General features: G+C 42.3%; 1 protein-coding gene across 1 annotated transcript; it reads left to right on the forward strand.

Annotated features, from left to right (window-relative positions):
- The first annotated feature begins 6,661 nt into the window (after positions 1 to 6,661).
- cntn1b (contactin 1b) lies at positions 6,662 to 12,723 on the forward strand. Its single transcript, XM_070853955.1, has 23 exons — positions 6,662 to 6,716; positions 6,831 to 6,866; positions 6,979 to 7,105; positions 7,193 to 7,374; positions 7,470 to 7,565; positions 7,652 to 7,864; positions 8,001 to 8,100; positions 8,205 to 8,389; positions 8,560 to 8,684; positions 8,788 to 8,905; positions 9,060 to 9,210; positions 9,707 to 9,834; positions 9,918 to 10,090; positions 10,189 to 10,312; positions 10,547 to 10,714; positions 10,850 to 10,999; positions 11,088 to 11,158; positions 11,291 to 11,543; positions 11,655 to 11,776; positions 11,869 to 12,058; positions 12,175 to 12,296; positions 12,396 to 12,552; positions 12,640 to 12,723. The coding sequence occupies exons 1-23, from the start codon at positions 6,662 to 6,664 to the stop codon at positions 12,708 to 12,710; spliced, it is 3,117 nt and encodes a 1,038-aa protein (XP_070710056.1). The 3' UTR covers positions 12,711 to 12,723.
- Positions 12,724 to 13,944: the final 1,221 nt, after the last annotated feature.

A 13,944-nucleotide genomic window follows, 5' to 3' on the forward strand; every position in this document is an offset into this window, starting at 1 on the left:
GTGACTGGGTATGCCTCTTTTTTTTTTTTTTCTCCTTTTTCAGTCAGAAAGTGTTCAGTGGCGTATGATATATATATAGAGTAAAAATGGCAGCCGCGTCTTCATAGACACTGCTGTGAAACGTGTGACTCAAAGTAGAAGCTAGAAGATGAACCTGTTTGTATATATGTAATAGAATAAGAAGAAAGCTATATTTCAAGGTCAGGGATATCCATGTGTAGTCATTGGAGACCTGGCTAAAAACACTTTGAACTCAGCGTTCAGTCACTCCTTATCACACCAGCCAGCCAGCCTGAACTCCCACACTTATTCCAATCAGCCTGTTTTTCCAGCTTGTCCTTTTGCTTTGCATGTTTTTTTTGCTGTTCTCTCCCGACCTGTTCCTCTAAACACAGAGCCTCTGCTTCCTGTTACTGAGCACTAACTGAACACAAGTGGAAGTGTGACTGATACAGTGTCATTGTTAAGTGCTTCCACCCCGAATCGCGGCCACTGTGCAGGCATTTGTTTTAGGCGATCACAGTATTGTCAGAACTAACCGCTACCCCAGCACTGTCTCCAATAGCTTTTCCACTTATCTGTCACGTGTACTGGCAGAGAAGATGCTACCTGTAGAGGTTTACTGAGAGTACCACTGTAGTTTCTGGATATTTAGATGTCTGATCAAGAACCTCTCAGCACGGTTTTTAGTGCCTTCGTAGAGAACAGTGACTTCGATCCATAGTAACATCCCGCCTCATACACAGGACAGACCTGGGCTCAGTACAGTCCATGAATACAGAATACTGTCCCACCTTACTCTAATGACAACTTCAAAAGCTATGTGAGTATTCAATACTGCATTAGACATTAGAGTTCCTCCGATGTTGAATAATTTGTTCATAAGGGCACATTAAAGTAAGACCCTCTTATTGTGAGCTATGTGGTCACTGAGTATTGTGATGCATCCATTTGAGTCTTTAAATAGTTTTCAACAGGGCTGAAAACAATTTTAAAATGATTTAAAAAATGATCTTTTTCAGTTGTACACTGGCATTAGTAGTGAGGAATAATTCCCAGCTGTAGTTTATGTCCTTGTTGACAATCAAATACTCGGCTATCATCAGTCCTTGTGGCAAACAGACCACTGCATCACACCATCCAGCAAAGAATTAAACACTGAGGAAACGTGAGGGATATTAAAACAAGCAGGAAACCTGAGGTCACAGCATGGACGCCTCATTAGATGTCTTCATGTGTTCATTTCCTAAAGCATCCATCTTGAGAAAGAGCCGCTGCTCAGCAGCACTAAACTACTGCCAACCTACTCACCAGGTAACTGCCAACGGGAACCAGACTCAGCATCTGGCACAGACTATTATCAGAATGGGACTTACTGTTACTGGTAGCACTTCGACATGAAGGGGTCGGACAACTGCGTAATGATACTGAATGTGGAAACAAGTGTATCTGTTTATGTGAATGAAAATATTGCTTGTTTCACTGCAAATGGTAAACACACTGGTGACTTTGGTTTATGCATTTAACCTTATATCTGTGTATGTTGTCACGTTCTGAGCGCAGCACTCTGAGTTTTATATTCCTATAAATGAATGAAGCTTGTGTGTGAATGTTTGGGTGTGTGTGTGTGAGTGTGTGTGTGCGCGCAGCACATGCATGCTACCATGTTACAGCGTGCGTGATGTATACTATCGCTTTCAATTTCCATGGATAACAGTCTATAATTCTGATGTGTGTCCAGCAGTCTACTCTCAACAGGAGATACAAGACTTTTTTTTTTTTCAGAAAACATTATCGCATCTTAGGTTTATCATAACTTGCATCAAGTTTTTAGGTTGTCAGCTTTCCACGTGTAGATATTTTATGTTGTATTTTGTAAATAATGGCTTGAATTGAGCATAGATGCGTTGAGGTCAGAGGTCAGAACTTGACCTCACTAAACCCTGCTGCATTATGGGTAGGAGGGCGCTGGGTAAGATGAGACTATTTACAGTTTTCATTCTTTCATTTTGCTGTGATTTTTTTTTTTTTTTCAATTTTTTTTTTGAACTTGTCAGGTGAATTTGCTAGCTCAAATGTTTAGCCTATCAGGTATCAAAGGAGATTATTTGACTTGTGACTAAGCTCTTGTGACACCTGTATTGTTTCTGTCTCTGACAGTTCATGCACCTTTTCTGTATTTTTTATAAAAAGTCACGCACTTAAACAGGACGTGTCATTTCAAACGCATCCAGCATCTAGTTTGAGACAACATCTGGTGCTTGAACGCAGCACGCTGGAGAACTGTTGTCCTAAACTAGACCTCAAATGAAACTGACACATCCTTTTAAGAGTGTGCACCTAAAAAAAAAACAACACAAAAGTAAACATTTGGAGCATACAGAAGGATGGCCGGCTTGGATGGATAAGCAGACTAGTATATTTGAGTGTGAATACCCTGGAAACAATGTTCTAGTGACTGGTGAACATACAGTAGGATATACAGTATATGATATGATATAATATGACATTCTGGTTAATTTTGAAGCTACATGAGAAGCATGAGAGGCTGTCAAAATGGTTTACTCTACAATATAATATTGCAAAATATTTTGTATTTTAAATGAAGTTTAAAAAAAATGAAATAAATGTTGGTTTCAAGATTTCAGTTAACTTTTGTTCTTCTTTGTGGTCAGTCTGAGAACACTGGGGTGTGTTTGGGTGTGTGGCTCCACCTAGTGTATGAAAATAGGAACGAGCTTAAAATATTTTATCTGTCAGATGACCCACAGAGATAAACCACCAAAAGTTAATCTGTGGAAGATTAACGTACATCTGTCGTGTGAGCGCATGCGTGATGCGTCTGTCTTTTATCCCCATCAACTGGACGAGATTTGCTGTTCTTTTTAACCCCATTGTGATTCTTTCCAAATGGACCTCCAATCAAAAACGCTTTTAGAAAATATGCATTTGTCACATGCTCATGCAGTATGTGCAGTGGATATTAGAGTAAAATATGTTAATTAGTAAAAACACAAAGAGAAATGACAGATAAATAATGCTAAAGTATATATTGGTACATTGCAAGTCATTTTTCTCCTAAACAGTCGTCTTGTAGAGCAGCAAAGGATATTTCATCTACTCATGCAACTGTAGTGTGTCATTAATAATAGATTGATCTAAAGGTCATTTATGATGCACAGCACATGGCAGGGAGTAGGATATGGACTACAGCTCCATGACACACAGTGTAGGCACCTTTTCTGTATTTTCTAGTCCCATTTCCCTATTAACTATTAACTATTAACTATTATTGTACATCTCAATATTCCTATTAAGACCTACTGAGAGTATGAGGGTACAGTGATTCATGGTGATTCTTATACTTGATTGTGAATCACATAATTGGTGTTAAAGTAGTCCTTTGATTTGCTGTGCATAGTTTATTAAATAGGACAACTTTAAATGATTTCCTGTAGGGCCTCTAATTTCCTCGTCTGGAGATGCGCAATAAGCATGATGCCGGCATCCTCCCTCATCCTCCTTCTCTCATGGACCAATCGCAGCCTCATCCCCGCTGCCACCCTGGGGTGTCACTCGGCCGCTCTCCTCCAATAGAAAAGTTCAGCTGAACGGGACGCTCCGGCGGGCGGGCGGGCTGTGGGACGATGCGGTTCGGGTCCAGGTGTGCCATGCGGACTGTAAACTGAAATTTCCCATTCTGCCTCAAAGGTAAGACCGATCCCACACGAGAGTGCGTGCATGAACCTGACTGGCTCTTGTGTCTGGACTTTGTGAGGGTGAAGCGGAGTGTGGAGTGGAGTGAATGGACCGGCACAGGAGTACCGCAATGCAGAGCAGTGAATTACCGGTGCCGCTCAGTCGTCATTGGGGCGAAGTGAAGTCAGGGGCTGCGCAGTTGCATTTAGAGACTGCTGGTATTTGGAATGACTGCGACAAAGTGGGCACAGTGTGATAAAAGATAAAAGGTCTCAGCTTCTCTCCTCGCACTTTTACAGCAAGATAAGGAAGTGTGGATGGATGCAGGGAGGGGATGAAGGTGAAAATGTGTCACACTGTATGCGTCAAGGGCGCAGGAAGCTGCTGGATGCACAATGGCATCTAATTGCTAAAGGACTTGCTGTCCTTCATGGACCAGAGGGCAACTCCCTTATAAGTCAGACACTGTTTAAAGATTGTATTCTGTGCTGGCCTGTCGTTATTGAGTGGACTTTATCATTATAGTTATGGTTTGTGACTAAATGAATTATGGCAACACTGTATTAGGACATATATCCACATATATCCTCTGACTATCAATCATTTTCCTCTCCCCTCTGTTGCCTAGAGTGTAACAGACAATACTAAATGTAAGAATCCAAAGACATCTTAACCATCCCCCTTTTTTAGATGTCAAACACATCTAGCAAACTGTCATGGCTGCAAGATCTTTGAGAGAAAGTGATTAACCCCCCCCCTTCTACATCCTAAACATGAGGCCTTATTATATTTCTTTATTTTGACATAGAATCAGCTCTCAAACAAATCAAATGAAACCCACTTTAATCAGTTCACCTCTAACCCAATAAACTCAAGATTAAACCACAGCACTCATTTTCCTGTTGAATTCAGACATTCAGAGTTTATGTGATTTTCCACAGCCATGAAAAAGCAAACATGGTTATTCAGGCAGTCACTAAGACACAGGGCTTAATACATGTGCTGACCTAAATTTCGATGGCCTGTCCAAAGAGGATCTGTGATGGGATTATCGGCAGTGGAAACACATGAAAACGCCCTCGGATGAATTGATTAGAATTAGCAATGAAACAGATTGCTGCAACTATAATCTATGAAGTCAAAGCTGTGTATGAAAGTTAGGATATCTCACTAGTGCACTGTGTGGTGTTGTAGGTGTTGAGTCATCAAGAGTGCACATGAGGAGTCAGTGCTGCAGTGTCTGCATGTTGATGGGGTGGATACTGGGTGCATGCGTCTGCTCTCTCTCTCTCTCTCTCTCTCTCTCTCTCAAAATTGCTTTTGAGGTTGAGGCAAACATGGCTGCTGGGGCACATGGGAGATGGCTGTCTGGCAGTTGTTCCTTCCTATATTTATCCATCTTACTCTTCTGCCTTCCCCTCACATGCAGAGTGACTCAGCAGAGGACTGTGTGGCTGCTAGCTGTGAAATAATCCAAGTATTTGTTGTCAGATGGTGGCTGCTATAGATGACCATGATATTTACCACAACAACACACCATTAAACATGTTTGTTTCCTTAAGATGTATTGTAAAGAGTGAAGTTATTATTATTTTTTAATAAAGCTTTTCATAAATGTCTTTACCATTTGTTTTATCAATGTGATATCACAATATGACATTAATTTTCCAGGATTTCAGACTGTTGGAGACTGAAATGGTTTCCTCTTGATTTACAGTCCCTGGTGACATCCCCTTGGCCTGTGACGTTATAGGAAGATTATTATCAGATGCCGCCAGGGCTTTAGGCTGATTGTTTAGTGCAAAGATTGAGTTCAAAGGTCGGTGATGCATTTTTAAGTAAACATGTAGAGCTAGTGTATCATCATCAGTGACAATAATCTGATCGCTATGGTGGTAAACTGTCTGTGACCTGCCATGACTATCATGGACACACTGTCAAAGACAACATATGTCAAAGTCACATGTTGTGACTTTGTCATGAAAATATTGTATATAATGTGGATCAGTCCCGTCATGGTTGACACCACGTCTCTTAATAATGTCAAACAGGTTTCAGTGCAGAAACAGATTTAGCCTGCTGGATTCATGCATCCCTAATTTACACTGTTGCAATGGCATAAGCCTGTTTGCTGGATGTATTCAGCAGCGTAACAGGACTGGAAAGTGTTGAGCTCTCGTCTGGGAGCTTTATAAGTGTACACAGAAGGATCAACCCTCCACCACTTTATCCCATCCTGTTCATCTGAATCAGTGCTGGGTTCATTCTGCTTTATATCTCCCACGTTCCTCCCCTGACTCTAGTTTCTCCAGCCTTTTCTGTCTTTTAATATCCCACCCCATACGTCCTCTTTGACAGTGGGAGTTGAAACACTGCAGTCTCTCACAGCGGCACTGCTCTTTCCTCCTGCAGGAGTGATGTGTAAGCATGTTTGACGTCACAGCAGGAGCTGTCTAGGTACTGCAGTGCTACATTGTGTTTTGTTTACTGACAGTGTGTGTCGGCGTGCACACACTGCTAAAGCTAATCCTGTGTGCCTCTGTAGGTGTGTGTCCTGGATGTGTGCGCGCTCTGTATGACTACTTGCAGTGTTCTGCTGAGTCACTGACATCCTGAATCATTTATATGCGCAGAGAAGATTTCAGCAGGTTCTGCACTCAGTCTCGCTGTGTTTCTGGTGTGGGGAGTCATGCACAGCCCTCAGTCTGGTCCTATATCTCAGGGGGCACTTAAGTGCTTCAATCATCCACTGTTGCTACAATGAGGGAAGATGATGCTAAACAAAATAATTGTCTATGATGCTATAAAAACAGTGATTCTGTCTCTCACAGCCTCAAATCTTTTCTTTTTGTCTCTTACTCAGTTCCCGCCAGTTCATGTCCTGTCCATTGATTTCTTATTTGCGTCCCTCTGGCCATCCGCCGAACTCACGTAGCTGCAGTAAGACGATTTGTTTACTGTCATGGCTCCCACTGCTTTAGTGCTCCTGGCTCTCTCCTGCTCCATCTCCCTCACAGGTAATAACCAGTGATGCCTGAAAATACACCATTTACCCCCTTAAAATGGATGTAAACAAATGTCAGTACTACCTGCACACCATCAGCTGACATGACCATGTTGTTGCTTTGCAGCTGCGGTTCTCTTTGGAGAGCCAAGAATTTATGGAGGTGAGTTCAGTTCCTCTGAATTGAAGAAAAAAAAAATGCTGCAAATATATCACAACATTTCAGGCTGATTTTAAATGAGTACATCAGCTAATTGTTATGTTACATTCATCAGAGGATGCAACTGGATATGGCCCGATCTTTGAGGAGGAGCCTGTGGATGTGGTCTACACTGAGGACTCACCTGATGGGAGGATCTCCATGAACTGCAGGGCGCGAGCGAACCCACCAGCTTCATACAGGTGACGCACACTAAAAAAAAAGATTTGTAGCAATAAGATATAAGATGGAGATCCATCCTAAAAAGAACTGTATTGTATCACTGCCAGGTGGCGTCGTGATAACTGGGAAATCAAGCTGATGGAGCAGCCGGATGAGCACTACAGCCTTGTCGGGGGGAACCTGGTTATCACCAACCCCAGACAGAAAAAACATGCTGGGACGTACATCTGCGTGGCCAAGAACATCTACGGCACCGTCATCAGCAAGGAGGCCAGGGTCAAGTTTGGATGTGAGCATGTGAACTCTGCAGTGAGTTGTGGTCCTGTAGTGGTGTGTGCATTTCTCTGTTTACCTTTTTTTTTTTTTTCCTCCTCTTCGATGCAGTCATTGAGGAGTTTCCCCAGGAGGAAAGAGACCCAGTGTATGTCAAAGAGGGACAGGGGGCTGTTCTGCTGTGTGCCCCTCCAAAAGCCTGGCCACGTATGTGCAGGTCTTCATGTCTCCATTAGAAAAGTCAGTCTTGTGTGGATAACAATAACAACTTGTCCATTGCTTTTCCTGTTCAGAGGAGGTGACCTTCCGCTGGATCTACAACGAGTTCCCAGTTTTCCTGCACACAGATCGCCGTCGGTTTGTCTCCCAGAAGACGGGGAACCTGTATATCTCCAAAGTAGAAGCTCAGGATGCAGGAAACTACTCCTGCTTTGTTTCTAGCCCCATCATAGGAAAGAGTGTCTTCTCCAAGTTCATCCCTCTCATCCCTTTACCTCCCGATGACGGTTAGTAGAGGATGGCTGTGTGGCAGAAGTATCATCCTCTTCTTAACATATGTTGCACAACAGAATTTTGAAGTATTCCAGAAAAAGATGCACACACACTCATTGTGTTTCTGATCTGTGACATATTTTGCCTCAGGTGAAGAGAGAAAGTACCCAGCAGACATCAGGGTGAAGTTCCCAGATACTACTGCCATGCTGGCCTCTAATATTACATTGGAGTGCTTTGCCCTGGGAAAGTAGGTTTTTATCTTTGTTTCAATGGTCACTCAATGTGCTAAATTAATGAGGTACAGTTAAATAAGTAAATTCAACCAATTTGGTCTTTTTTGTGTCTTTTCAGTCCCATCCCTCATATTGTGTGGAGAAAGGTGGACGCCACAGACCTCCCAGCAAATCATGAGATCAGCGAATCAGGAGCTGTGCTCCATCTGTACAATGTACAGTATGAAGATGTGGGAGGATACGAGTGTGAAGCCATCAACACCAAAGGAAAGGACTGGCACAAGGCCTGGTTGTATGTCGAGTGTAAGTGAACTCATTCGGGTGATCTTTACCAACTCTAGATTGATGATTCTCTTTATGTCCCTTCTGGCTGTCTGTACTGTAAAGAAGGTACAATCATCTCTGTGGTGCGTGCATTTGAGTGAAAATTGAATTTAATCACATTTATGCCTGTGCCTTTGCTTTTTTCCCAGCTGCTCCAGAGTGGGCAGAAACCATCAACAACACTCAGATCGACATCGGCTCAGAGCACACAATGCGATGTGTGGCGTCAGGGAAGCCCTTCCCTTTCATCCGCTGGTACAAAGATGGATATATGGTACAATTTCTGAACTATCATTAAAGAAAATTGGCGAGTGCATGGTATTGTCCTTGAAATTATATTCAAGTTTACATTTGGGTTGTGTGTGTGTGTTTTCCAGTATGGAAAAGGGGAGTTGAAGTTTTCCAGCCTCACTTTTGATGACTCAGGAATGTATCAGTGTATCGCTGAGAACTACTGGGGCATCAAATATGCCAACGCAGAGCTGCGAGTTATTGGTGAGTCAGTTGCGTTTCAAACAGTTTAAGAGACTCAAGGGTGATGAAATGCTTGCAGTTAAAACAAACTGCATCTTGGTGTACAATTCTATGAATTCCTTCTTGCCAGAAGATATCAGGAAATTGGTGACAACACTTTATAATCCCCCTATAGCCTGTGCTCCTACATTCGAGTTTAACCCTGTGAGGAGGCAGCTCCTTGGAGCTAAAGATGGCCGCGTTGTGATCGAGTGTAAACCCCGAGCTGCCCCTAGACCACGGTTCACCTGGACAAAGGGCAAAGAGCTGCTCTTCAACAATTCTCGGTCAGTCCCACTTATAATAAAATCAACCACAAGGGCCTCCTATAGACTGTATAAAGGACAGTCATTGCCACTGAGTCTGAGAGGTGAAGTCAGATTGTACAGAAGTCTCAGAAAATGACCCTACTTCTTACTTGATTTATTACCTCAGTAAACACTTTCTTAAAGAGTTTGAGTCTCCGTCAATAGTTTTAAGTCTTCTTCAATACAGTATAATGTTCATTTAGCAAATTATGGTCTCACATAGAGTAAAATAGACAATAAAGGAGTGTGACAAACCAGACTGAGGCGGGTCATGCATAAATCTAACCAATCAGAGGTGGAGTCTTTGCTTAATTAACGTGACTTCTGGTTCTAAATCCAAGTCCGCAAACCAATGGGTGATATCACGGTGGCTACGTCCACTTTTTATATACAGTCTATGGGCCGTCCCGTACAGTATGCATTACCCATCTATACTATCAAGCAGCTTAGATTCATTAATTGGGTTCATTTTTAGGATTTCCATCTTGCTTGATGGGAGTCTGGAGATCCTCAATGCCACCAAAAATGATGAGGGCTTCTACACCTGCTTTGCTGAGAATGACAGAGGAAAGGCCAACAGCTCTGGCCACCTCACCATCACAGGTCAGTGAATATGCAAATGTATATACAGATTACTTGATTGGTATTATGATTTTAACTTTCTTTGTGATTTCGATTTTTGCTAGAGGCCACCAGCATCACAGTAGCACCTGAAGACACTGAGGTAAAGGTTGCTGATGAGGTGATTCTGGCGTGCTCTGCTTCATACGACCCCATGCTGGACATCACATTCATCTGGGCCATAGACTTCAGGGTCATCGATTTTGACTCTGAGTGGCAACACTACGAACGCGTAATGGTAGGGTAACATCTCACACTTGAATGTTGAATATATATACCTCTTGCTTCCGCCTGCACTCTTGTTTCATCTCCTCATTTTTGCTTCCTGTTGTCCAGAACGAAGATGGCAGCGGTGACCTGAGAATAAAGAATGTGCAGATTTGGCACGAAGGTCGCTACACCTGCACGGCTCAGACAGTGGTGGACAGTGACACTGCATATGCTGATCTCAAGGTTGTAGGTCAGTCCCAGCATGCTTTGCCGCAAAAGATCACAAGATTACTTTTGATTTGAGCAAATGCACAACAGAAGAACAAACAGAGCAGATCATCAACATTAAAGATGATTACTACGTGTTTTGTAAAAAGCTGTTTCTACTGCTATCAGTACTCTATTTGTAAGTTAAATGCACAACTCCCCATCCATTAGTTTGCATATGTACCCTCTTTCCACGGCCCTTTCCTCTCTGATCCAGGTGTTCCCGGGCCTCCCGGTGTGATCCGGGTAGAAGAAATTGGGGACACATGGGTAAAGCTGTTGTGGACTAAAGGAGCAGACCATAACAGCCCCATTCTCTACTACACCGTTCAGACCAGACACTTCTGGTCTCTGAATGAAGACGACTGGAGGGACGCCAGCACCTGTGAGTACAGCTCACTGCCAGCAGGGGGCGAGCTCTCTCTGAATCCATCATTCTGACCCTCTGTGGTCTTATCAACCTGCTCTTTATGGATAGGATTGCCTAATTAAAGACATTTAACATTTGTGACTCTTTCAGCTCCAACATTTCTTGATGGTGGTATGGAGAAGGCAGAAGTAACAGACCTGTACCCCTGGATGGAGTATCAATTCAGGATCATTGCCACCAATGAATACGGCTCCGGAGAGGCCAGCATCCCCTCCCTCAAGATCAAAACTTGGGATGCTCGTAAGGAGAAACTGCTGATATTTGAAATATCTTTTAGTTAGTACAGGTGTGGGTTAAAATATCACAATGACTTTTTTTTCCTTCTCAGCTCCAGTGGTTGCTCCCACTGATGTGGCGGGTTATGGGGGTAGAAATGGCGAAATCGTCATCTCATGGACAGTAAGAAAAGCCTGCAATCTATCATGATTCAGACTTGATAGTGTGCCAGAAATTTCTTGCACACATACTTGTATTGACAAAATGTCTTTTTTTTTCTTCTTTCTTTTTCTCTTTCCACTCCTGACCACTTAGCCTGTGCAGCCGTGGTATTTCTACGGCAAAAAGTTTGGCTACATTGTGGCATTCAAGCCTCATGATGCTTATGACTGGTGGTACGAGACCATTTCAGACCCCGAGACGAGGCGTTATGTTCACAGGGACTCCTACTTCATTCCCACTGATGAAGACTTCCAGGTCAGAGAATTTCAGGTGAAGATTAAATCTTTTAATGTGAAAGGAGACGGACCATACAGCCTCACCAAAGTCATCTACTACCCAAGAGATGGTGAGAATTTTGTTTTTTAGTTCGATTCCACAATAAAGGGTGAGATGCTAAACACTCAAAGCAGCTTATGAACTTTTTTTCTTTTGCCATCTATTCCTCTGACTTCTCCAGTACCTACTGAGTCTCCGACAGACGTCTATGCCAGGCCGGTGTCTTCCACGGAGGCTCTGGTCTGGTGGTTGCCAGTGGTCGACACTGGCACAGGCCTGCAGCAGTACATTGAGGGATACCAGGTACTGAGTTTCATACACCAACTGATTTATATACTACAGTATAATGCCTGATCAAACATTCAATTACAAAAATCATGTTTCTTGCTAACCAGGTCAAATACTGGAGAAAGTACGATGATCCGGAGCCGGGAGCAAACCGTATATTTGTTTCAGCCTTGGTCAATCAGACCAGGTTGGAGAACATGCTGCCAGACTCTCACTACCTCATTGAGGTCCGTGCCTTCAATGGAGCCGGCCTCGGACCTCCCGGTGAACACTGTGAGATGTTCACAAAGAGACCACGTAAGACCAATTGCTCACAATATATGGTCAATAAGAACCTACAATTGGAGTTATCTTGCTTTAATGATATGCAGATATAGATACGGCCTTACCAAATACTTTTGTTTGGTTTACAGCACCACCAGATCCTCCCAGGATGTGGCGCTATGTTACCTGGACTGGACAGTGGATGTATGTGTGGTGGGATCATATCCAGTATGACTGGTTTGGCAATATTTCCTTCCCACTGTACTACAAGGTGGGTGTCGAAAGCTTTGCTACCGTCTATTGCCCTCATAATGCCTTTTCTTTCATTAAAACAGAAATGCTGAAAATATCCATGCTTTTTGTTTTTCAGGTCATGTTCAGAAAGACAGGCTACATCTACGGGAAGGTCTACATCACTGGCTGGCACTTCATGGACTTCCCCATGCCTCAGTTTGGAGACTATGAGCTGATGGTTCGAGGCCGTTATGAAGGAGGAGATGGCCCAGTCAGGAAGATTAGAATTCAGGGTAAGACTGAATCAATTTAAGGAGTGATAAAAAAAGATTTTTTTGTCCTCTTGGTCAATTTCTCTGATGTTGTTTCTGCTTCCTCAGGTAAAGCATCTATGACCACACCCTCCCTAAGCCTGGCGTCTTTGGTGCTGCTGGCGCTGTGCATTGTGTGACTGGATATGTAAGGCTGCCACAAATGACATGTACATAATAGACTCTGGGAAGTAAATACGTGGCCCTACTGTAATAACAAATCCAGTCATCTCCTCCAAATGCTCCTCATGCTGATAGTCATTGGTTAAGATCCTACATTGAGCATCTGCCCTGCATCTGTTCTGTTGTAACACCACACAGGAAGTTTGTTGTCACAAAAAAAGAATAAGGTGTTGGCCCTCGCAACTTCTTATGGACTTCATCTTCTAAATCAACACCAGAGCAATGCTGCAGGATACATGCAGTAAAACGTGGAACCGCCAAAACGAATGAAGACAGAAGATAACTTTTGGATGACATGATGAGACACTTAATTCTATAATTACTCTTTCCACACACTGTGCAGTTAGAAATAAATGCATTCATTAAAGCCATTTTCTGTTTGCTGAATGGAAACAGTTCCATCACCACTACAATATGTCCCGTTCATCTTCTGTCCTTTGTTTCCTGTATGGACAAACAATACCAAGGTAGAATATAACCCATAGAATAGGGGAATGTTATTTACAACAAGCACTATATATTTCTCAGATGGTCAAGCAATGAATATTATGTAACAAACTGTTTAATAATCACTTTTGAAATTATTTTTCACTTTTGGTTTAGAATGAGCAGAGTAGGATGAGTGACAATGAGTTATAAATTTTTTCTTTTGGTATGACATATCACATATTTTAAACATGCTTATTCACAATCATAAGGACACTAAAGGGTCTTTGTTACATTTTTAAAATTTATTTTCTAAAATTTCAATGGTGCTGTGACGGGTGCAGGTGATGCTTGCTTCATGTTAATGTTCATCCTATGCATATCTCATATGTGTAGACAATTCTAGTACGAACTTTGACAGCTTCCTTTGACACCAATGATTATTTTTGCAAGTGAAAATATTATATTTGAATGAACCACGTGATCAGGGTTGGACTATTGTATATCACATATATGTATGCTATTTTACTTTGTCAGGCTGCAAAACCATTAAACAGAGTACAACAATCTATATTGTCTCATTGGTTGAGTTTAAGTCCATTTTTGATTTTTAGCCATTAATGTTTGTTCAAGTTTTAAACTTGAATCTTTTGAAACTTTTCTGTATGTGGGAAAATATTTTATGCACCTTTAGATACTACTGCTATTTTTCTAAAGTACTACTTTAGATTTCAATTTTAGATTTTGTCCAGACTTTGGTGTTGA

Source organism: Pempheris klunzingeri, chromosome 22 (assembly GCF_042242105.1).
Source record: "Pempheris klunzingeri isolate RE-2024b chromosome 22, fPemKlu1.hap1, whole genome shotgun sequence".
Taxonomy (NCBI): Eukaryota; Metazoa; Chordata; class Actinopteri; order Acropomatiformes; family Pempheridae; genus Pempheris; species Pempheris klunzingeri.

Excerpts from the sequence above, each read along its gene's own strand:
- cntn1b (XM_070853955.1), top strand. The coding sequence starts at position 6,662 with ATGGCTCCCACTGCTTTAGTGCTCCTGGCTCTCTCCTGCTCCATCTCC. Across the intron at positions 6,867-6,978 it reads AGAGCCAAGAATTTATGGAG|AGGATGCAACTGGATATGGC; the intron begins GTGAGTTCAGTT and ends TACATTCATCAG. Across the intron at positions 8,685-8,787 it reads GGTACAAAGATGGATATATG|TATGGAAAAGGGGAGTTGAA; the intron begins GTACAATTTCTG and ends TGTGTTTTCCAG.